This window comes from Gopherus evgoodei, chromosome 2 (genome assembly GCF_007399415.2).
Source record: "Gopherus evgoodei ecotype Sinaloan lineage chromosome 2, rGopEvg1_v1.p, whole genome shotgun sequence".
Classification (NCBI taxonomy): domain Eukaryota; kingdom Metazoa; phylum Chordata; order Testudines; family Testudinidae; genus Gopherus; species Gopherus evgoodei.
This window is the reverse complement of record NC_044323.1, coordinates 87,054,684-87,080,317: the sequence shown is the minus strand read 5'-3', so window position 1 is coordinate 87,080,317 and position 25,634 is coordinate 87,054,684. Positions and strand designations below refer to the sequence as shown.

The 25,634-nt window shown below is 43.1% G+C and overlaps 1 protein-coding gene across 1 annotated transcript in view; it reads right to left on the bottom strand.

Annotated features, from left to right (window-relative positions):
* STAC (SH3 and cysteine rich domain) overlaps positions 1 to 25,634 on the bottom strand; it is a 102,463-nt gene that overhangs the window by 31,523 nt on the left and 45,306 nt on the right. Inside the window, exons 3-5 of the mRNA XM_030551274.1 lie at positions 6,217 to 6,317; positions 4,274 to 4,355; positions 592 to 707 (exon numbers count right to left, since the gene is read on the bottom strand). Of these exons, the coding sequence (XP_030407134.1) occupies positions 592 to 707; positions 4,274 to 4,355; positions 6,217 to 6,317 (299 nt within the window). The remainder of the gene's footprint in view (positions 1 to 591; positions 708 to 4,273; positions 4,356 to 6,216; positions 6,318 to 25,634) is intronic.

Below are 25,634 nucleotides of genomic sequence, written 5' to 3'. Positions count from 1 at the left end.
CCCAGGAATGAAAATGAGGGGATATAAGGTGCTACCTTAATTACCTGCATGGTCTACTCAGATCATGGATCCCAGTGCCACTGAGCTGCTACTCCCTCTCCTGTGCACATAGGCAAAGAGTGGGTGGTGGAGGCAGAATTCAGTACCTGTCCTGCCCCTAGAACATTGTGACTATGCACTGCCGGCTAGTCGCAGCTAATTGCAAGATACTAATGCATCTTTTAAAGCCCGTGCCTGTGCAAGTCACTTTTCAAATTTAAACATTTTTGTTTATGTTTTTACTTCCCCTCCTCTCCCTCCCAAATGATTCTGGCCTACGTGGTTTGTTGAATTTCAGCATTTTCAGATCAAAGTGAAACAGGAACACTCACCTGTTCAACATCTATTTTTTCTTCTTTTTAAGGTTATTTACAAGATTTTAAAAAATTGAGTTTATAAAAAAGAGTTTATAGGCCCTGTTCTAGTCTGAAATGTATTTTTTTTAACAGCCTGAAATTTGGGCTTTCTGATGGAAACTGACACAACTATTGTGTATGGATGTGCTGTGATCCTGCAAAAGGAAAAGGGAAGATAAAAAAACAGAAGGATTACAGAGTTCCGTTTGGGTGAATCAGATCCACTTCCAGAGCTGCCCCTCTTGGTCTTCTGTGCTAAGGAGGTTCCAAAGCGGAGGGTTTCATACACGGGGTCGACTTTGTTGCCACAGGCTGCAACAGAAGAGGCAAAACAGAGATAAACATGTGAAAGAAAGTACCCACCATTATGTCTCCTTCACTTAGAGACTTAACTGCCCATCCCATCATTCCACTCATTCTTTGCTCCCCTTCCTATTGACTAACTCCCCTCCCCCAAATCATCTCCCATTGCAACTAAAATCACCTCATCTGTGAGAAACTACATAAGCTACACCCATACCCACTGTCTCAAAACCTCTCCCTTCTCCCACTTAGGATAAGTCTATGCTGCAATTGAGGTGGCCCGTGTAGGCATATCCATATTAGCTTTGATTGAGTCAGCTTGCTATAAGTAACAGTGTAGGCACGGTAGCATGGGCTAGCTGCTCGAATTTGTACCTGGGGTCCCAGGTGGGACTGTATTTGGGCAGTTAGCCTGTGCCACTGCCTGTACTGATGCAACTTCCCTGCTATTTTTAGCAAGCCTGCTTGGTATGCTGATGTGTGCTGCAATTGCATCATCTATTGCTGTGTAGACATACCCTTAGGCCATCCATCTCGCTCGTAGACTCCTTTTCTCTGCTTTCTTGTTCCCTCCCACCCACACACTCTGTGACTGGCTCTTACTTCCTTTGCAAAAGAGAGATGGGCCTTATCTCAACATCCAGCATATTGTGGCCTTTGTTTTGAATGGAAGATATTTATAATATATGTAAAAGTCATTAGCAGTTCACGAAGGGAACTGGATCCTCTCATATGAGCTGAGCTCTACTTTGTGTCTTTATAGGTATTTAAGGACCTAGCTGAAGCAATCTCGGAACCATGACCAACTATCTTCACGAACTCATGGAGAATGAACTGGTTCCAGATGACTGGAGAAGGGAAAACATGCTAAATTCTTTAAATGGGGAATGAAGAGGACCTGGTGAATTACAGACCAGTCAGCCTAACTTTAATACTTGGAAAGGTACTAGAACAACGATTAAATAATCAGTTGGTAAGCACCTAGAGGATAATAGGATGATAAGTAATAGCTAACATGAATTTGTCAGGAATAAATCATGCAAAACCAACCAAATTTCCTTCCCTGACAGGGTTACTGGCCTAGTGGATAAGGGGAAAACAGGAGACATGATATAACTTAATTTTAGTAAGGCCAGTGCCATATGACATTCTTATAAGCAAACTAGGGAAATGCAGTCTGGATGAATTTATTATAAGGTGGGTGCACAACTTGTTGAAAGACCATGCTGAAGGAGTCATTATCAGTGGTTTGCTGTCAAACTAAGGGGGTGTATCTAGTGGGATCCCATAGAGGTCAGTTCTGGGTCTGGTACTATTTAGCATTTTCATTAATGGGCAATGGAGTGGCAACTATGCTTATAAAATTTGCAGATGACATCAAGCTGGGAGGGATTGTAAGTACTTTGGAGGACAGAATGATAAATCAAAAAGACCTTGATAAATTGGAGAACTGATCTGAAATCAACAAGATGAAATTCAATAAATACAAATGCAAACTACTTCATTTAGGAAGGAAAAAGCAAATGCACAACTACAAAATTGGAAATAACTGGAATAAAGGATCTCGGGGTTATAGTGGATCACAAATGGGATATAAGCCAAAAACGTGATGCACGAGAAAAAGGCAAATATCATTCTTGGCTGCATTAAGAGAAGTGTTGTATGTAAGAGACGCTACTGAGCACTGGTGAGGTCTCAGCTGGAGAAAGATGTGGAAAACTTGGAGAGAATTCAGAGGTAAGCAACAAAAATGATAAAAGGTTTAGAAAACCTGACCTGTGAGGAAAGCTTAAAAAATTGGGTATGTTTAGTTTTGAGAAGAAAAACGGGGGTGGGGGGTAGGATCTGATAACAATCTTCAAATATGTTAAGGGCTGTTATTAAGAGGTCTATGATCAATTGTTCTCTACATCCACTGAAGGTAGGACAAGAAGTAATGGGATTAATCTACAACTAGGGAGGTTTAGGTTAGATATAAGAAAAACTATCTAACCATAAGCATTGAAACAGGTTACCATGGGAGATTGTGGAATCCCTATCATTGGAGATTTTTGAGAATAGGTTGGACAAACACCTGTCAGGGATGGTCTAGGTATGCTTGGTCCCACTTCAGAGCAGGGAAATGGACTATATGACCTCTTGAGGTCCCATTTAGCCCTACATAGCTATCATTTTATAAGAACTGAGCACTTCTCCTGTATCTCAAAACGGCAAAAGTCTCAGTTGAGGAAAGAGAAAAATGATGCAAGATAATGAATATGGAACTCCAATCCTACATTAAGAACCACAGGAGAGCACCCTTGTCCCCAAGCAGAGCCCCAGTTAAGTCAGTAACGTCTGTCCACACAGTTCTCACTGTAGGATCAGGGCCTTACATTACCTAGCACTCTTCATCCCAAAGCACATTCAAGAACTGTGGACCTGATTTTCTATCATTAGAAATGTTAAAACCAAGACTGGAAGTTTTCCTAAAAGGTACCGTTTAGTTCAAAGAGGAATTATATGGGGCAAGTTCTGCAGCTTGTATTATACAGGTCAGTCTGGTTGATCACCATTGTTCCTTCTGGCTTTGGACTCTCTGAATGTATGTTCTAACTTACACTGGTGTAAATCAAGGTAAGTCAGTGGAAGTCTACAAATTTACAGCAGTATGACTGAGATCAGATTCAGGCTCTATATAATACATAGCATTATGGAAATGCAGCCTCCTCTGGGGCAGAGGATGGTAACCAGCTAACCTACCTAGTGGGGAGGTGAAAGATACTGGGGTCTTTAACGTCACAGAGAGCAAGACAAACCTTGTTTTTACAGAAGAGCTGCTCAGAATATTTTGAACAGAAACAATTCTCATATTAAAAGGGTCTTTTTTTGAAAATGGAAATTTACACCCTGCTATTTAATTAAAAAAATATTTGATGGAAACTACACGCAAAAATATTAGCCCATTGGCTGTTCTCAGACACATTCTTTCACATTATTTATTTTCTTGGTTTTCAGTTTTTGCATTGCCAGTTTTAAATGGTAAACTTAATCACATGGAGGAAGTTTTTCAAAATCGAATATTTTTTTGGTTCAAAATTTTCATTTTCAGAACAGGATGTAACAGAGAGCAAAATCTGGCCCAAGTAGCTGAAGAAATAATAACTAAATCAGTAACAATAAAAAGAGAAAAGAAAGGAAGGTGAACAAGAAAGAATGGAAGCATAATTCATTCAAGATCCTGATCAGTGTTGAGCATAGTTCACTGTTACTTTAACATACAACTCTTGTGGTGCTTCTTCCCAAATCAGGCCTGGCTAGCAGCAATGCATGGGCTCCTCCCACTTTGAGCATAGGCATTGGTTTGATGAACTTGATAACAGTGAGCATCTTATTTGTATTGTGCCTTTGAATCATGTAATATTGAAAATAAAAATAAACATTTCTTTTGGTTACAATGTTGAAGGACTACTTCTCTGAGATGGTGGAAGAACACCTGGCCCCTCACTGGCAAAGGAGTTGAAGGGCTGCTGAGAACAAACATCACTTTTGAAAGCATAGTGCAGCCCAAGAGAGATTGAAAGATTAAAACTCACCAATAGGCATCACTTCTTTGATGCAGCCAAACTGTTCATGAATGAGTAGTGGGGAACTGTAATAACGCCGAAATCCCTTTGGCTAGAGAGAGGAAACATGTGAAGTGATGTAGCGTGATATGACTGATGTAGCATCACGGAGCATCAGAAATAATCTCAGCTGTTCTGCTAGTCTGATTTCCCATTAAAAAAAGTCTCGAGAGCAGGAACATACTCTCTGTTACAGACCAGCAATTTACCTCCTTCACTGGAGAGTGCTGAGAATAGGGGTTTATTTTGTTTGCCTGCTGGAAACATCTCATTTCTGTTTCTTAATATTATCTGGAATGATGGCCTTCATTTTCAAACTCTATTTTATCTTCAACCTTACACAAATTTAGTGTTAATAAGTTTAAATTAATTACAGCAGAAATGCTGGATCATAAAATAGAGGTTTAGCAATATTGGATGCTAAGGAAGCTATTGCCACACTATTTAAAGTTTTGGGAATTGCTGATTTTCTTGTGGCTCTCAGTTTGGGTCTTTATCCCATATTGCTGTAACCCACTTCAGAGCCTTGGGAGGTAGAGACACATGCCCATAAATATGGCTTTAAGGGTGAATCATCTTTCCTTATACAAAGCCAGAGTAAATGGGCTTTGCTCAGCAGTTCACCCCTGGAATCATCCCAAGAGGATGCAATGCTGCTCCATAGCCTGTACTATAGCCCATTGGTTGCAGTAGCATTCAGGGTGGCTCAATCCTTCCTCTCCTATGCAGTGAGGAATCCGGTGGCACCTTAAAGACAAGTGATTTATTCGGGCATAAGCTTTCATGGGTAAAAACCCCACTTCCTCAGATGCATGGAGTGAAAATTACAGATACAGGCATAAATATACTGACACATGAAGAGAAGGGAGGTGTAGACAGTGCTATGTTGCTGGAAAAATTCTTCCATCAACCTAGCTACCAGCTCTCAGAGAGATGGATATATTGCAGCAACAGGAGAACTCCTCTTTTCAGTGCCGTTAGTGTCTACACTCAAGCACTGCAGTAACTGCCAGACTGGCTCAGACCCAGGGTCCAGCTAGTCCAGTATTCCCTGTCTCCAACAGTGGCTAATCGAAGACGCTTTAAAGGAAGGGGCAAGATCCCTGCATAGGCATATGTGGGGTAATCCACCCCCCTTACTAGGTCTTATCCTCAGGGGTGGCTCTAGGTATTTTGCCGCCCCAAGCACGGCAGGCAGGCTGCCCTCGGCGGCTTGCCTGTAGGAGGTCCCCAGTCTCGCAGATTCAGCGGCACGGCTTCGGCAGACCTCCCGCAGGCACGGGACCAGCAGACCCTCCCCAGGCATGCCGCCGAAGGCTACCTGCCTGCCGCCCTCGTGGCGACCGGCAGAGCGCCCCCCGCGGCTTGCTGCCCCAGGTACATGCTTGGCATGCTAGTGCCTGGAGCTGCCCCTGCTTATCCCGATCTATAATAGTCAGTGTTCAACTTAAGCTCTGAAGCATGATATTTACTATCCCTGTAAAGTGGTTTGTTTTTTTTTTTGCTAAATTATTGTTTTCACAAAATTTTGAGGGCAGCAACCAGTCAAATGTAATTTACAGGATATTTATCAACAGATTTTTCAACTGTTTAAACCAGCCCTAATTTTAACAGTTTTATTAATTCTGTGCAGAGATCCGTACTATATAGCATATTCAATTAAAAATAACTAATCTTTAGATTAATATGACTCATGTGAAACCATATACCCACATCCCTACAACAGTACAGAAACTGTATGTGTTTCCTCAGATCTCGAGTCATAATTGTCATAGTCTAAATGAAAGGAACTTGATTCCAGATTAGCGAACACACCAATCGGCTACCGCTAACAGGGCAGAGTTTAAAGAGTTAATGGATGAAATGCGAGCTGTGTAGCATTCTGTTCACTTTGTACCGAGCAGCTTGCTTACCAGTTTGCCCATGCAACGCTGTTGTCCAATATTGTCTGTGCACTTGTGGTGGATGCTCATCTTACAAGCCTTACAGCGCAGTCCGTGTTTAGCATTTGTCCCTGTCAAATGCACAGAGATAATTTAGATAAGCAAAATCAATACTTTCCATGCATTTAACAAGTGACCTAAATGCATCACAGAGAAGGTCAGTTACTGTTTTGTAGGTATTTGTAATAGCCTTTTTCCCATTCTTATTTGTGTACAAACTCCCTTTGGCTTTTCTGGGTTTGTCCTGTTTAGGATAGTCTCTTCCAGGCTTCTCCCTGTTTTCCAGGATAATACTGACCTTGGTTATAAATTGGATTGTTCTTTGGTCTATCATGATTCCTTTCCGTGACCTCATAACCCCATAAATGCTATCACACTGGCCAAATTCAGGAACCTAGTACCCAGACCAGTGAGGGACTCCAAGCCCCAGGCTATGGGAGCTGCTCCACAGAGACTGCTTTAGTCTAGTGGCTTAAGTTAGGCTTTGTGTCCCAAATGTGCCTCCAAAGAAGTGATGGGTGGTTGTTTGAGGATCCATAAAAAGATGGATCCTATGCCCTGTCCTGGTCAGATTCCAGGGCACTCAACAGGCCCCTACCTGCCTCAGCACGCGGAAGCAAGAAGCTACCTCTCCGTGTCTTTGTGCAGTTGCTGGGTACATTTGTTGTCACTAGTCTCCTGATACATATAGAGATTTTTCTCACCATCTTGATGTTGTGGACCAAATTCTTCCCTGGATCACATACTGTATCTCCACTGGAGTTGAAAAAGGCTGAAGTGAATAGGACTGCACAGTGCATGGGTCAGGATAGAATTAGGTCCAATGTAATGTCTGACAGGGAGGGCATTTTCTGGTATTTGGAGGCTGACTTGAGAAGCCAAAGGCTGCAGTTAATCCAGGTGGTTACAAACTGCTAGGTAATGCCCAATCCTGAGATAGTTATTTTTATTAAAATCATATAGAAAAAAATTCTTGTTCCTGTCTATAGTTTTTTTGAATACTGTTTGTGTGACTATGGATTTTTTTTAATTTACACATTGAGCCAATTTCAATCACACATGTACAAACCAATTTTGACTTCCAGCTTGTTTTACTGAGAACAGAATGTTGACTCACTTTTTCTAGAAGTGAATGACTGGCGTAATCAATACAAAACCAGGACTTTGTCCTCACTATACTATTAGATCTATTGGGTAGAATAAAAGTTTCAAAATGACAAGCTATTGCACTGGCAAGGAATAACTACCATGCATATTTGATACAGTGTCTACACAGGGTCTGATTTTCCTTTCACTTACATTGATATAAAACCAGAATATCTTTACTTGTGCCTGATTTTCACCAACGTGACAGGAGAATCAGCTCCCGTGTCTTTATTTTTCATTTGCTTTGATAGTCCCATCATTTTAATATTAATGTTTATTTGAATATTGGTATTTTAAATGTTTTCCTGATGATAAAAGCCTTGTAATAAAATATGTGATCTTAGACATCTATTGCTCTTATATATAATTATACACCTAAAAGATGTGCTAAATACATGCACTGTAGCTACATACACTCTTTTCAAAACCAGAAGCATTTTCTCTTCTGGAATACACATCTGTGAGCATTGCCTGCAATCAATTCAACAAAACAAATTATAGAAGGACTAGCACTTTATATTTTTATTAGTGAGTGTCATTTGTCACCGATAGATATGTAGGTAACAGCTTGAAAGAGAGGAAAATTATTTCAGGTGCAGATTGGCATATAAAGAGAATCTGTAAATTAAAATGGAATTTCCGTTAGCCACCCAAAACTTCAATTTCTATTTTGCTGTATTTTCTAACTGTACAATTTATTGTGTGAATTAAGCAACCTGGGAACAATTTTGCATGTGTCTACCAGACTTTCTTTGTGCAATAGCTGATGGATTTAGGAAAGAAGAGTTTACTTTGTGTCTAATTGTCATTTCATTGTGTGACAAAGCTTTGTCCTTGTCTCAGTGGGTCCCGTGTTTCCTGGTGGATTTCACTAGCCTCAGCAGCTCACTGTGACCCTCCACGTAGCCCTTGTCTCTCTAGAGACAAAGATCACAGCCTACTGAGCCATTTTCATCATAAGCCAGCAAGGGAGGTGAGGAGAAGCAATCCTCCCTTGCACAGTCTCTGTTGTCTCCCAATCTCAGTAATTAATCAGGGAGGGGAGGGGGGAGCCCGGGCCCACCCTCTACTCTGGGCTCCAGCCCAGGGACCCTAATAATAGCAGCTATGGTAGCTGACTTTTTGGAAATAGGATGTGTACAATTCCCTAGGCCACTTCCCCAGAGCAGCCCCCTCTCAATATTTCCTTCACCGTTACCTCACGGCCTCCTTCCTTGCACCTGATATGGATTTGTACTGCTTAGTTCCTCCAACAGCGTGGCTTCCTCCTACAGCTCTTGACATACACACCTCACTGACTAAGGGTACGACTACCAATCTATCAGGGATCGATTTATCGCATCTAGTGTAGATGTGATAAATCGATCCCGATTGCTCTGCCGTTGACTCCTGAACTCCACCGCGGCGAAAGGCGGAAGCGGAGTCGATGGGGGAGCAGCGGTAAGGTAAGTCGAGGTAAATGGACCTAAGGTACGTTGACTTCAGCTACATTATTTTTGTAGCTGAAGTTGTATATCTTAGGTCAATCCCTCTCCCCCGCCCCACCCCAGTGTAGACCAGGCCTAACTGGGAGGCTTTTAACTAATTTCAGCCCTTGGCTTCAGGTGTCCCAATCAACCTAGCTATTTCCATTGCTTTCTAGAAGGATCTTAATTGGCCCCAGGTGTCTTGATTAACCTGAGGCAACTGCTATTTAGTTACCATGGTACTAGGGATTTGTTTAGCCTGGGGCTAACATACCTGTTCCTCACTACTTTACTGTAGCCATCTGGCCTTGCCCCATCACAATTGCCATAGCTCAGTCTTTGAAAATGGAAGTGTTGTATCATACATTTGACCCAGAATAAAGCCTTCTACTCTGATTTCTCATTGGTCATGTTCCAAATCCAATTTGGTCTTGAAACCCTGGCCAAAACGATCACATTTGTGTCTCCAAAATTAAGTCCATATTTAGACCCAAATAAGTAGTCATTTGGAAGCACTGAACAACTAGTTTCCAATTAGCTCAAAAAAATCACATTACATTTTATACAGGTGTAAATGAGAGCAGAGTTTGCTCTTTCGGTCAAATTTTACTCTTATGCTTGTGCAATCCATTGCCTTCGGTGTTACAAGAGTGTAAGTGGCAGGGCAGATTTTGGAACACTGTTCGGTAGACTGAAATGTAAAAGAAAAAGGGCTATGGACCAAATTTTGATGCCAGCTACACTACATAAATCTGGAGTAATTCTATTCACTTCAGTGGAGTTACTCTGAGTTTACACCTGTGTACCCACATTATGTCTAAAGAAATGCCATTGGGTATAAATGGTGTGTTTCAATGTTAATTACAGCTAATAGGACTGCCTATCTAAATCCCCCAAACATCAAGAGGAGACTATGGATCTATCTCAGGAGAAAGCTCTTTCTAAAAGGCAGCTAATGACAGAATGACTGGAAACCTGTTTATGAGAAATTGTTTGTACATTTGAAGCAGTCTCTGCACTGAGGACAGTGCTTTGTATATTTTAACTCTGCTGAGCCAGTGGAAAGATGATGATGATGTACAACCAACTCTTTAAGGAAAGATAAAGGATGCATACACCAGTTTCCTTTGGAGATTTTCCTAAAATCTTCTTGGAGGCTGCAGTAAACAAATTACTAATGTCAATCTGTTTGGTTCCTGGAGATGGTTTTTCCCCTGCAATGACGTGCGTCTCTTGGCAAGGCTCCTGTGTTTGACGAGAGAAGAATCAGGCTCATTGTGGGCAGGCTGTGGGCAAGCATTTCCATACGGCTCTGTCATTGTGCACCTCACACCTGAACACCAATATCTGTGTGAATTCAGTTTTGGGTCCTTCGAGAATGGCGACTGCTAATGGTATCAGACAATACCAGATTCCGATGTACTTTTATGATGTGGCCTAGCTCACACTCAGTTACAGTATGACTTAAGTCAGACATTGTACGCAGATTTTCTGATGTGAGACACTCGTGTGCAACCTTTTGACCATACTACCTTTTTTTTCTCTCTTTAGAACTCTTTTGAAGCATAATTTTCTTTTTATCCTGACAAGATTATATTTTGCAGATTTCCTGGGCACAATTTGCACCAGTGAAACTGGCATGCACATTTTCATATTGCAGTTCAATTGCAGATGCAAATCAGCCAAGTAGAGTGGCAAGTGCTTTTATTTGTAAATCAATTTGCAGGTTGAAAACTGCAAGTGCAAATTTGGTGGGCATAATTCACACATGCAGAAACGGAAAGACTGCATCTCATCCTTTTAAATATTAAGTCACTGTGTAACCCCCGTGCTTCAGTGAGTGAGAGATTTGCTGGTGCTAAACTGAGTGACAGGGAGCTATCACCCCTCTGGTAGATATCCAGACAAACTTCTCTGGATTCTGACAGCCCTTAGTTTGCCTTGCAGGTAGCACTTGGTTCACCCCAGTTCCTGAGCCTGCTAGAAGTGTGTTCCTCCGGAGTTTCTAGCCACTGTCACTGGACACTCACAGAAATTGCCAAGTGTACTATCTCCAAAGAGAAAGTGTAGACACCAACTTGTTTGATTCAGCTAAGAATTCTCACTTTGTTTAATATTACAGCACTGAGGTCTACTTATGATAAAACAAAGAGAAGTGTATTAACAAAGAGAAAATCAAGTGACAGAGTAAGGACATTGGAAACAGAATTGGTTACAAATAAAACAAAAATATGACATGTGTCTAACAGATGAAACATAAAACTTTAGCAACCTACAATTGTTTGGCTAAAGCAGTTCTCTTACCCTTAAAGTTATTCTGTAGAATTTACTGATTTTCAGTCAAATTAGGATCCAGGTTTTCATGATTCCCCCATGCACTGCTAGGGGTCTCCTCAGCAAGTGGATAACAAAATGTCTTTTCGTTTTACCTTATATTTCCACAAAACTCATTGTTTTGATCCCAGAGACAAGACAACCCCTGTGGTGTTTGGTCACCTATGCTGATTTCAACCTGTTTTCCTGTCAGCTTAATATGCAATTAGAACTTCTTTTATGTTGGTTTATTGGCTCACTTTACACCAGAGATTTAGGAAGATAGCTAGATCAACATTCCTGTGTCTGGGAAAAACTTGTTGATCAACGCTGCCTGGTTACGTGATTTAAACATATTTTTAGTGCAAACTTGCAACTTCTTGCATGATACCCCTACATACATCTCACAATGCTTATGATGACCAGTGTGATATAAGCTTGTGTTTGATACCTTATATCATAGTCTTTATAGATGAGATCACTGGTCCTTCTAGTTCAGTGTCCTGCCTCCTGCAGTGCCTGACCTGGTACTTCAAAAAAAGATAAATTGCACACGCACCCATGATGTTCCTGTCCAATTGCACAATGCTGTATGTAGAGGAGAGCAGTTCTTCTTATCCCCCATGCAGGTCATTTTATGTCCTGCATTCATTCTGTATACACCCTTAGAACCATTCTCATGGCTCAGTGTCTTAGTGCATATGGCTCATGTGTCAAAAACAACTCAGGTTCATGATTCCATCCCTTGAAGAATAAGCAAGGTTCCTCTAGTCCCTCAGCCCTGGCTAAGCTTAAGCGCACATACACACATAACTCACAGAGCTTTAGTCAGCTGATTAGTTCACAGCGAGAGTGATTGCGAGAAATGCTCAGCATGCCAATTTCTGCCTTTAGCTACTTCCCTGCAGCTTCAGTGAAATCACTGGTGTCCAGTGTATAGTTAAATTCTCCCCGCAACTTCCTGTTCTGCATAAACAGTCCACAGGCTCTTGCAGCTGACTAAAACATTACTTAGGGTCAGGTTCTCTCTTACTCTTGTGCAGGAGCACAGGGTCTCCTCTCTCACCATGCACCTCCAGGCACTCAGCTCACCCCAAAGAAGGTGCAAACTAGGTGGGGCCATGGTGCCTCTCTACCAAGATGGCTCAGCTTGCCAGGGGAAATCAGATTGTGCCATCCTATCCCTGAAGGGATTGTCCCCTGAACGGCACAATTTGACCCCACAATAGGTACACAGGTTAAAGGAATTGCAGTCAAATCAGGGTTTCTCTCTTCCTTACTCTGTGGAGTAACTGAAGGTTAGAGGGACATTTTGACCTGTCTCCCACTGCTCATGTGGATGTGTTTGGAGCACCTGTTTGAAATGAAGACTCCACCTCTGTGCTCATTCCCATAAGAATGAACTTTCTGAACAGCAAGGGAAGAGGCGAATATTATCCTTCTACATTCATATCTGAAAAGGCCACCTCATGGCCTGGAAGATGCTGCTCCCAACAGAAGTGGAAAAGGCCTACATGTGAGCCTGGCAATCTCTCTGTTGACTTCCTTCTGTCTCTGACCTCTAAATAGCTGACAGTCTGGATTGCAGCCTACAATTCATCCCCATCAGCAGATGTTCCACTAAACCAGACTCAAAGCACAGCTGGAAGTAATCACAGTAAAGTGCTAAATAAAATGTTCTTGCCAGTCGGGATCGTGACAGTAACTTCCATTTAGGAATGATCAGCAATGTAGTAACTATTGCCCTTGCAATTAGATGTCAAATACTTCAGGCGACTTCAGATACAGACATATTGATCTGGGTTTCTAGAAACAGCAATAGTACAATTAACCATCTTGTTGGCCTATTTACTATTACATTATGAAAGTTTCATTAAAAGAATGTTATCAAGGTTGCAAAGTCAAGCACGTGAAGTTAGGAAATGCTAGATTTAAGGTTGGCTGCGTAGCCTTAATTCAGCCTCCTATTACATATGCATTATGATAGTCTTTAACTAAATGATCACATATTACTTTTTCCACATTAAGTATGTAGGATGGACAGTGCTTACTGAATAGATAGCTCTTCAATATTTTTCATCTTCATCACTCAATAGGTGTCCCACACATTATTTATTGCACATTATCCAAAACTTACTCTTCAGATAGAATTATTAATTTCTTCCTGGGCTTTCTTGTGGTGCACTCATCATGTTATTTTAGTGCTTTACAAACATTAGTAAATTTCACAACACTCCTGTGAAGTAAAGTGGTATTATCCTTATGTCACACACAGAGAACTGAGGCAGATTACAGCCAACATGTCAGAAAAGTCAACTAATTTCAGGAGCCTAAATGAGAATAGTAGGGCCTGATTTTTCAGAGGGGGCCAACCAACAATTCTCCATGCACTACAAAACCTGGATTCATTCCCAGAGCACCGCTCCATAGCACTTGCTCTCCTCAGCTCCTAGCCACCCCTCTCCCTCCCACCCATTCTTGTTCCTATCTCCCCATCTTCTGTCCCCTTTGCTCCTACCCAGTCCTCGCTGCAAGCATTTGCTCCTAATTCCCCTTCCCCACTCCCCTCCTTGAGTTCCTACCCCTATCCTTCATCCTGCATCTCTTTCCCCGGTTCCTGATCCCTCTGCATTCTAGTCAGGTAGATTCCTCCTCCTTGCTGTCTGGGTGTCAGCGGTAAGATCACAAGAGAGAGTGTCTCCTTGCACTCAGTTCCTGTGCCAGGCACCACAGAGGCTGGGAGCAGAAGCTGGAGAGAAAGTCCTTCTCCTTCTCTCAGCTCCTGCTTCTCTGGGATGGAGCATGCTCAGTGCAAATGGAATCTTCAGAGAATTTAGCTGCCAGATTCCAAGAAGTCTTGAACTAAGCATGTGTAAACTGAGATTTTTTTCAGAGGCTTTTAACTTGGCCAGATTTGGGTGCATTTTCATGTAGATGGAAAAAAGCACATCCCTGACACCAGGCTGAGCCCATGCCACATTTCAAGCTCCAAAGTATGAGGTATTAGATCTTGGTGAAATGGTGGTAATTTTTTTAACATAGGCAAAACTACATGCTTTCCCCTTAATACCATTCTTTGAAACAGCAGAACCCTTTTAGCTGAAACTTCCCCAAAACACTTAGCCTGAGGCAGACACTTGGCATGGGAAATGTGAACCATTTAAGTTTGGAAAAGTTATAAGCCACTGGAAACAGGGTCTTATAATGGAAACTGTTTGGCAGCCTTCACTACCTGTAACTTATCTGTCAGTTCAGAAAAAGGTTGAAAAAATACCTGGTTTTAATGTCCCTTAATTATGATAACACAGACACATAGACATGCATATAGTATGTCTCTCTCTCTCTCTTGCACACACATCCTGAGGGAGAATGGTCGTTTCACATCTATTAACAGGAAGGCCATGTTGTCTCCACTGCATGAAATACTACACCCTTGCAATGTCATTTTGCTGAGGGGAATGAGAGAAACAATTATAGACCATTATATTCCATGTGACTGTTCTGATGAAAACAACATATGGCATTCCATGTCAAAGTTCCAAGTAGCTTTTAATAAATTATTTAAAAATGAGATTATGCATGGTTTCCTGTTCTTCAGTCACTCTCCTCAAGCTCCAGCAACTGCATCTACAAGCTTGGGGCTGGAAGGATGTAGTTTTTTAAGAAGCAGGTAAAGTTTACAATGCCTTGGTAGAAGTACTCCAGAGCTGGAATTTTTAGCACCCGTGACAGAAGACAGAACTGAATTGAAAAGAGCACAGCTCCTGTTTAGACACTCGAGTAGATGGCCAGATCTTCACAAGAGCTCAGCAGATTGGATGCTGAGACCAGATCCTCAGATGTATTTAGGTGCTTAACTCCATTGATTCTATGAGAGTTAGAAGCCTAAAGATCTTTACGGGCCTGGGCTTGCGCCATTTTGAAAATCTGGCCATAGGTGTTACAAATGGAGGTGCTGCAGCATTTATTTTAACCCTTATTTAGAAGACTAGATGGGAACAGAACATCTAACCATAGCTGCATGACAAGTTTGGGAGAAGAGGCGATATTTGATTAATCCTAGATCTCTGGCCCTGGCCTCTCTCTCAGTCTCTCCTATATGTAACATACGGATAAACACTGTGCTGCAGTGAAATAATCTGCACCCCAGAGGATGAAAATACATGTCATCAAACAACTCCATCCTGCCATTGTTTGCTCAATCAGTAAAGCCATGAACAGAGCTATCCACGACAGGGTAGCTTGGATTTTTGTAGCTGTTGTTTTAAGACTGTTATCAGCTTGGGAGCCACTGAGAAAGAGCAAGCGTTTTCCAACCTGAAGAACAAACAAATCAGACGAGAAATGGAGAAAGATCTATTGCTGGGGATCCTTAAACAAGTGATAAATGGTAGCCTGAAGAAATAAGCAGTTGCTGTCCCAGTATAAGAGACTATTGGAACGGCAGACATGAACTTACTGTGAAAGATGGGTGATTTTCAAGTGCAGGAAGGTTGTAATTCCAATAAGTCTCCCCCTCAAAAAATACTACAGAAGATCCACGAGGGTCATTTAGGAATTGAGAAGTGCAAACAAAGAGCATGAGACGATCAATCACGACATCACTAATGTGGTAAGAAACTGCTTTTTATGCTTGAAATACAAACCATGTCACTGGGCTTGTCTACACGGCAATTTACAATGCTGCAACTTTCTTGATCAGGGATGTGAAAAAACGCTCCCCCCTCCCCCCGAGCGCAGATAGTTTCAGTGCTGTAAACCTAGACCTTCCCCACTGCAATTTGAGACCATTGCTCCTTGTTCTGTCATCTGCCACCACTGAGAACAGCAGAGCTCCATCCTCTTTGGAACCCCCCCTTCAGGTAGCTGAAGGCTGTTATCAAATCTTCCTTCACTCTTCTCTTCTGCAGACTGAATTCCCTCAGCTTCTCCTCATAAGTCATGTGCCCCAGCCACCTAATAATTTTTGTTGCCCTCCGCTGGACTCTTTCCAATTTGTCCACATCCTTTCTGTAGTGGGGGCCCCAAAACTGGATGCAATACTCCAAATGTGGCCTCACCAGTGGTATATAGAGGGGAATAATCACTTCCCTCGATCTGCTGGCAATGCTCCTACTAATGCAGCCCAAAATGCTGTTAGCCTTCTTGGCAACAAGGCCACACTGTTGACTCATATTCAGCTTCTTGTCCACTGTAATCCTCAGGTCCTTTTCTGCAGAACTGCTGCTTAGCCAGTCGGTCTCCAGCTTGTAGCAGTGAATGGGATTCTTCCATCTTAAGTGCAGGACTCTGCACTTGTCCTTGTTGAACCTCATCAGATTTCTTTTGGTCCAATCCTCCAATTTGTCTAGGTCACTCTGGACCCCATCCCTACTCTCCAGCGTATTTATCTCTCCCCCCAGTTTAACCTCATCTGTGAACTTGCTGAGGGTGCAATTCATCCCATCATCCAGGTCATTAATGAAGATGTTGAATTAAACTAGCCCCAGGACTAACCCCTGGGGCACTCCGCTTGATACCAGCTGCCAACTAGACATCGAGTCATTGATCACTACCTGTTGATCCTGAACATCTAGCCAGCTTTCTATCCACCTTATAGTCCATTCATCCAATCCATACTTTTTTAACTTGCTGGCAAGAATACTGTGGGAGACCATATCAAAAGCTTTGCTAAAATCAAGATATATTGGTTTCTCCTTTGTCTAGTGATGATGGTGTTGGTTAATTTCCTTGCTGTTGTCTCTGGGGAGCTAATATCTGGCTGAATCCCCAATTTACAGTATGTTTTAGTGACAACCATACAACATAATTCTCATAACTTCATATGTATTAATGATATACATATATGGATAGAGAAATGACTTTCAGTGGATCATAACCTTTTCCCTGATATCTTACAAGTCATGCTTTATATGCAAGATCACAATCATATATAAATGAGGAAAATGGGGGTTACAGGGTTCTTCCCCAAGGCACAGAATGTCACACCTCCCTCCTTAGTTTACTGCAAGAGGGTTAGTCACTGACCAACTCAAAGGCAGTTTGTGTTGTAGTTCTTCTGGCATTCAGCCATCAAGGCCATGAGGAGGTGTGCCTCAGTTTCCCCATTCATACACATGTAAGCAGAGTCAGGATGAGCTCTACCCTGACATGTGGTGGAAAGAATTTCAGAGAGTGTATTTGCATAGGCACGCCTACCCCATCCCAGGCTGCCAAGCTGTGGGACTGCTTTGTGACAGAAATGACTCAACCTCAGTTGGGTGGTACTTGCTAGACAAGGGACATGGGTTCCAAAACTCAGTGAATTGAGAGAGGTTGGAGACAGGTATCAGTACCTGGTGGTGCAGTCTCCTTGCGGAGCCAGAAGCACCAGTTCCACTCCTTCTTCTCTCCATTGTGGAATGTCAGAGTTGATTTTTTTTTATTCCCTCAAGAATCTAGATACAGGTTACTGAGCTGAACTCACTTTGGGCTAATGGTGCACTAGCACTGGGGCTCCCCTACTAAGAGCTGAAATCACTAAAGAGCTGAAATTACTGAGCTGAGAGCACTGAGTACTGTGCTAACTAGTGGGGGAGCCTGCAGCTATACTGTGGAACAGAGCAGCTGGCGGAGTGGAGCAGTTTGTGGGGATGGCTGGAGTGGATCATGGGACAGCTGGTGGAGCGGAGCGGCTGGCAGAGTGGAGTAGCTGTGGGACGGGTGGAGCGGCCCACAGAGCAGCGGAGCCGAGCAGTTTGCAGGGAGAACTGAAGCAGCTCATGGAGCAGAGCAGCTGGTGGAGCGGAGCAGTTTGCGAGGACGGCTGGAGGAGCAGCGTGGAGCGGCTGGTAAAGCAGAGCAGTTCATGGAGAAGGCGGAAGCAGAACCCACGGAGACATAGGGCAGTTGGCCCTGGACCACATAAGGTGCCCCTTTCTACCCAGGCTGGGGGGAGGGACCTCTACAGATAAACTCTCAAACTCTGGGGTGGCATTGACCAGAGACTTTTGGGTTGTTGGACTTTGGGGTGATTGGACTTAAAACCCTAAGGGGAAAAAGGACACTGCCAAACGTACTTGGAGGTGGGTTTTTTGTTTATGGTTTGTGTTATAACCCTGTTTGTGGTGTTTCTCCAATGGGATGCCACATTGATTCCTTCCTTTATTAAAAAGATTTTGCTACACTCAGATTCCGTGCTTGCGAGAGGGGAAGTATTGCCTCCTAGAGGCGCCCAGGGGTGTGTGGTATGTAAGTGTCCCAGGTCACTGGGTGGGGGCTCGAGCCGGTTATGCATTGTGTTACTGAAACGGAACCCCTGGATACTGAACCCGGCCCTTGTTGCTGCCAAGTCAGAGGGGCAGAAGGGTTACACACAGAAAACCAGGTTTGTTAGATTTCTCTGCTGTGATAAGCTTTAAATCTGTTTACATGTATTAACTGAGAACTAGTGTTTCCATAAGTTTTAACATTAATACCAATTTTTTTTAATCACAGATGGGTGTTTACAAGTACCTTTATGATACCACACTCTCTGTTCAAATAGTCTTGTTTGAGGTTGATTTGTTCATTATCCGTGGCGTCATTTGACTCCTTCCCATGTAATCAGTCACTGGCTTTTCTTTCCTTCCAGTTTTCCCCTCTGCCTGGGTTCTTATTTTAAGCATGTTTTGGGGATTTTGGTACCTGAAGATCTGGCAAGATAGGGATCTAGGGGGATTCTGCATATTGGCTGACCCTTTGGGGAGATGTCTCCCAACCCCAGGACTGTATATACAAATCTAGCTCCCTTTTTGAGGTTACCCTGGTGTTTCCCCCTCCCCACACTGAAACCTTCCCTGTCCCATAGAGGGCTGTGAGCTGTGCTCTCTGGGCTAGGTGTGTCTACCCTTTGATCAGATGCACCTTTTCCCAGCCGCTTTCCCATAACTTCTCTCTGTGGGTACGTCTACACTACCCGCCGAATCAGCGGGTAGCGATCTATCTATCGGGGATCGATTTATTGCATCTAGTGTAGACATGATAAAATTGATCCCCAGTCGCTCTGCTACTGACTCTGGAACTCCACCGCGGCGAGAGATGGAAGCGGAGTTGACGGGGGAGCAGCAGCGGTCAACTCGCTGTCATCCTCATGGCCAGGTAAATTGACCTAAGATACGCCGACTTCAGCTACGCTATTCGCATAGCTGAAATTACGTATCTTAAGTCGACCCTCTCCCCCCCCTCAGTGTAGACCTAGCCTAAGTCTCACCAGCCTGGAGGAAGACACACCCTTCTCTGTCAGTTGGGTCATTCGCACTCTCACAAAACTACAATGTTCTGATCTCAACTCCTCTACTATCACAGGCATTGGAGCTGCATTTTGATTTAAAGAGACTCAGTTACTTTCCAAAAACTTATCAGAAACAGCATCCTGAAAAACTGGGACCTGTGTCAGAGTACCCTCCACCACCTCTTTCTCTGTCCCTGAGAAGTCAGCTGTGTGACTGCTCCCCTCCAGAAGGTCAGTTACACTGTTCTATCTCAAAACCTGTGTGTCAGGCTGATTGCCTGGGTGCACGGATTCTGACGTAGCAATTTGTTCCTGGGCATCCTCTCCCAAGTGACTAGTCAGAAGACATTCTTGTAACCTCCCTATTCCTTCCCTAGTTTCCACCTCTGGGCCCTCTGCTAAGACATATTTCTCTGTTCTCCCTAGGATGGGGTCTGTCCCTTGTTCAGCTGCAAAACTGTGCCAGCGAACAACTGGGACAATTTCCTTGGTCATACTTTCCTTCCCATACTTGGAAGCACCTTGCTTTCCTGTGTGACAAAGTCACAGGAATCCTCGCCCACCTCAGTGGTTTCTGAGATTCCCTCTCCCTTCTCTGGGCTTCCCTCTGGGACACATTTCCCTATGCTTCCTAGAGCTGGGTTTGTCTGTTTCATCTGCAACTTTCTGGCAGCAAACAACCTCAACAATTCTCCTGGCAGGCATAACACCCCTGTCCCTTGCTGAGGTGGTGTTGCCTCCAGATGCAGTGCAGGAGTTGGTTTCAACCACTCTCCCACCTGGAAGCATTTGGTTTCCTCCTGCTGCAGAAGAATCAAGGAGACTCTCTCCCATTCTCTCAGCAGTTCCTGAGACCTTACCCTTTCCCTCAGGGGTCCCAACATGAAACTCCTCCCTGCGCAGGCAAATACTTTAACTCTAACCTGAGCTACACATTAAAAATCATTACAAAGAAGCAGGTCAGCTAGGAGGTGTTCCATTATCCCCACAGTCAAAACACTTTCCAAACCTTCCCACACCACTTGGATTTTAGCTAGTGGCACGAGAAATCTGCTTTCATGCACTCCCACAATCTCTACCCTTTGCCCAGGTAATATGCTGGCCTTTGGGACCATACTCTGCTTAACCAGAGAGATCTGGGCCGCTGTATTCCTCTGCCCCAAGCATTTCATGCCATTAATTTGGACAACCTTAACATGCTCCATATCTGGTTCTGTAAAGGCTAATTTCACAAAACCAATATGCCAGGTTTCGATTGCCTGGGGGAGGGGGAGGGTCTGTGTTGAGGACAGCAGAACTAATATGAGCTACTGGTTGTCTGCTTCCTCCTACTACAGGGCATTTATTCCTCAGATGATCAGTGGAATTGCACCTATAGCACCTTTTAGGCTCTTCTGTTTTCACAGGAGGCTTAGAATGAGGGTTAGAGGAATGGTTTTGGGGAGGTGAGTGACCAGCCTCCCAGCCACCCTTCTTCTTGCTAGAGATAAAATAGGATCCTCCCTTCCCACCAGCTTTAAACCTCAGTTTTGGCAGTTTGCTTTCAATAGATGCTTCGGTCCGTTGAAAAGCATCAACCAGAGATACCATCTCATCCACAGACTTTACATCTTTGTCCCATAGACACTGCTTTACATCAGTCTTGCATATGCCTAGAAAATGCTCTTGAGCAGTAAAATCAAACATTCCCTCAAAGCTTGCAGCACCTTTGCCCCTCACTCACTTTCTCATCAAATCTTTCATTTTGTTCACATATTCCCCATTATTCATACCAATATCTCTCTTAAGAGTCCTAAATTTAAGTCTGTATGTTTCAGGGGTAATCTGAAACCTTTGTAAAACAGTGTTTTTAAATTTACAATAGTCTAAAGCATCCTCAATGGGCATTTCATTGAGTACACTTAGAGCGTTACCAGTTAATTTTGCAATCAGGGTAGGAACTTTCTTGGCATCAAGGATTTCATGCACTGCACGCAGCCTTTCAGAGGTAGTCAGATATTCAGCAATATAGTCTGCCTCATTGTATGCAGGATATAAACGGTCCCAATTGTGGATTTTTGGTGTGATGGGAATCGCTGGGTTTGGTGGGTTCTGGCTCTGCTTCTCTAGCAGGTCCAGTTGGTATTTCACTCTCTTTCTCTTTCCTCCCACTTCTCCTTTATCTCCAGTTCTTTCAGTTGCAATCTTGGATTTTCTCTCTCTTTCTGCAACCTGTAGTCTAAAAAGCTTCAACTTCATAATCGTTTCATTGCTTTCATAAGTTTTCCTGCTTTTCTGTCCCCACATCCCTTATTCTGTCCCGGAATAAGCAAACGGAAAATAACAAACTGGTAGCCTCCTCCTGACTGTCCTTGGCTACCACACTTAAAGCATTTACACCAGTGTATGAACTGCAAATCTTGCTCAGTGCAACAAGGTGTGTATTTCACCCTGCTTGCTGCGCCACCGTGACGGGATCCCTGAAGTGCAGCCTGGAACCACGGGACCACTGTGTCCTCTGAACTGTCTCCAGCCTGGGCTGTCTCTCACAATGCCTTGCGAGTGACCAGAAGCAAATCCGTCCAGGTGCTCAGCACAACCACATGTGGAGCCCCACACCCAGCTATATTGCATGAATGCTCCCTCCCAGAGCCACTCATAAATCAGACAGAGAAAGGCACCAGTCAGATCCCTCCCAGTGCTAATATCTGGCTGAATCCCCAATTTACAGTATGTTTTAGTGACAAACATACAACACAATTCTCATAATTTCCCCAAGGTACAGAATGTTACAGGGAAGATGTCGAGATATGTTTGTGGAAGTTTATAATTTAGAGACATTCCCTCATATGGGCCAGTATTTTGAATGTAGGAATTTAGATGTGTGTCCTAGAAGCTGGGGTTAAGAATACAGTGTAGTAGCTGTATACAGCAGTTCACCACAGAAGAGCTCTAGTTTGTTTATTAAAAGTGTCCTGTTTTTGTTGTTTAATGAACCCCAAAATCATTAAAAGTACCCTGGAGGATCTTGCAGTTCACATGCTTATAAAACCTTCCCTTGGAGTTTTTTGAAAAATGCTGACAGAATTCTGTGAGTGTTTTCAAAATTTTGCACTAAATTTTCAGCCAAATTTAAAATTTTCCCAAAAATTCTCATCGTTTTATAAGCTGGTTGATAAAACACACATTTTTGGGGGAAAAAAATCCATTGAAATTTTAAAAATTCAGAAATTTCCCACCAGCTCTACCTGTATTGTTTCTGAAATCTGGTTCAATACCAAAGATAATCAGATGATTCAACCTGAGTAAAATGGACACTGAAAATATTTAAAGTCATCTACATTGAACAAACACATTTCCTTCCATAGATTTCTAATAACAATCCACTGTATTTTTCATCTTCTCTGCCGTTTGTTTGCTTTTTGCATTTCTCTCGGTTTGGAAATTAACATAAATACATAATATTTGAAGACACAAAACCAAAAGGGCCATATCCTATCAACTTACATCCAATGCAACCCCATTATGTCAAACATGGGCTGTAATGCAGGACCTAATGTGACCTCTCTCTCCTGAAGGTGTCGTTTTCATTCTCCTATCAACAAGAAAGGAGCCTGTTGCATGCACCTAAGCTGATTTCAGCCTAGACATTAGGTTTATTGTCATTCCCATGCAAAGGATCATGCTACTCAGAAGTTAGATTTTTTTTCTCCTTTTGCTAAAAACACCCAATCCACATACTTTCTGTCAGACTTGAACTTCTGCTGGGGGAAGTTGATGAACGCAATGTATGCTCCCCCACCTCCTTCCCCAAGCGCATTTGGAATTGTTGCAGGTGAGCTGCCTGTGAGCTGGAATTGGAGAGTTGAAGTTGGCGGGGCCAATAATTTGTCAGCAAGAGATTTCCAATGTCACCCTGAAGCATAAAGAAAAGTCCATCCGATGAGCTCATTGGCTTCTCCTCATTCCTCAACCTCTCACCCACTCTTTGCTTGCATTGTTTACTTTTTGCTTAGTTTTAAAAATAATATTCATTATTTCTAAATTTCTCTGTGACCACTTCCTGATTCTGCTGCTGTCCATCAGTGGATAAATTCCCTCTCGCATCAGTGCTTCAGCTGCAGGACTGGATGGCTTCAGGACTGGTTTTTTGTAGGTGGCATTACCAAGCCCAAAAGTTCAAAAATCCTGAGTCAGACCCTTTCCCCCAAAATCATGAAATGGACTCAAAAATCATGGTATGTTTCAAATAGATACATGTGGGTTTTGGTCTGCGTTTGGTTTTTGCAGACTTCCAAGGTGCCTGATGGTGCACAGCCTCCAGCTTCTTCCCAAACCCAAACACTTATTTATTTATTCTGTGTCTACCCCATCCCCACATCTGCCCCTCTCTCCCTCCAGACCAGCACCTAGGCACATCCAGCCACTTACATTAATTCTGCTCCCCTCAGCTGCACAGCTGTTCCCTTGCCCACAGCATACCTCTTCTCCTCCCACAGGTTGTGGAGTAGGATTCTCTTCTCACCCTTTCCAGGCCTTGGGGAGAGCTTCAGGGGGTTTTCACCCCTTCTCCTACTTCCTCTCAGGCCTGGTGTTGCAGCGAGGGAAAGGTGTAGGGAAGGAGCAGGAAGCAAACTGACTCTTTTCACAGGAGCAAAGAAGGGACCGGAACAGCTGTTACCCTTTACGTTTCCTCTCCCCAGTTCCCCTCCCTAACCTTCAAATTATTTTGGCTGCTCAGGGGAGGGCGGAAAGGAGATCTCTGCATTCCTACTTTAGCACTTCTGATCAGTGGTTCCTTCCCAGGGCTGACAATCATGTGACAGATGGAGCTTCTTGCTCCATCCCAGACTGGCTACAGCAAGGGCTAGAACTGCCCTACTTGCCAACTGAGCAACACCCTGTCCCCCCCCAACTGGAGTAAATAGGCATAATCCTACTGAAGCCATTTGCACCAGCTGAAGATCAAACTCCAAGCCTTCCCATCTAAGTCGAAAGTTCCTGTAGTCCTGCTTCAGTTGGTTGCAAATGAAAGTTGTGATGTGATGGCCACAGGGTGTCTTATGGAAAATGAATAGTTCCCACTCAGATATCCACATCACATAAAATCATGAGCAAAAGCGGCAACCCCAGGGCATCCTCAGCACTGGGGGCCAGGACTGAATGGGCTGATGAAATATTGTCTACCACGCAGAGATAGTCTCTTGGTGTTAGGAGCAAGCTACATTGGTGGGCAGGTGAAGGGTCAACTTGTATTGATCCTCCCTGTGCTGTAGATAAATAGTCTGGCATAGTTCACAAGGGTCAATTTCCATTTCCTTTGTTAAGAAAGGAAATAGCACATCACAAACAGCCCTCTCTGTCAAAGGTTCTGCTACTGCCTGAACTCAGTAGAACAGGGGTTCCAGAAGTGAGGGGCAGATATGTAGGATGGAGGATTTAAAAACCTCTACATATAATTTAAAAACTGACGGAGTAATGAAAAGAGGCAAAGAATTTGTTTATAGTGATCTGCCTTAAAAAGTGACAGTATTGGTCTGACTTTGATGTGTTGTGAAGTTTACAGCTTTACTTTTTTTTTTAAACACATTTTTGTTGGTTGTTAAGGATAGAGAACTTCAGCACAGCCTTGAAATCACACTTTTCCATGAATCATGAAATATAGTGTCAAACTGTGTACAAACCTCCCTGAGCATAATATATTAGCAATGTATCAATCAGCAGAAGATAGGACGTTAACGTTTTAGGGCAGGAAATTCATTTCTGCTTGAGTCACCTTTAGTTCCCAGGCATCCAGAGCTGCTTAAGAGTTTCAGTTGGCTTTTCTTAACATGTAGAAATAGAATGAAGAAAAAAAAAAAGAGTTCCTTTGTATGCAGGCAGGCTGGAAAACAGAGCATAAAATTAGAAGTGACTTCCCAGTGACAGAGCTTTCTTTAGAAATATTGTGCTAGGACAAAATTAATAAACAGGCAAGTTTTTCTTCGGGGATTGGTCCAGAAAAGAAACCTTCACCATTAAAAGTGTCACTCGTACGTTTATTTTTCTGTTTTCACCAATGTGCACTGGTGAAAACACACTTGTTCCATCTGTAATTCAGCTCTGTAATGTCTACATCAGTAACACCATTACTCAGACATTAGGTCATGAATCGATCCTTGAAACAGGGCTTAAGTGGCACACTGGCCTTCTGTACAAGGACGAATTTCACTCTAGATCTTTTAATGTTATGA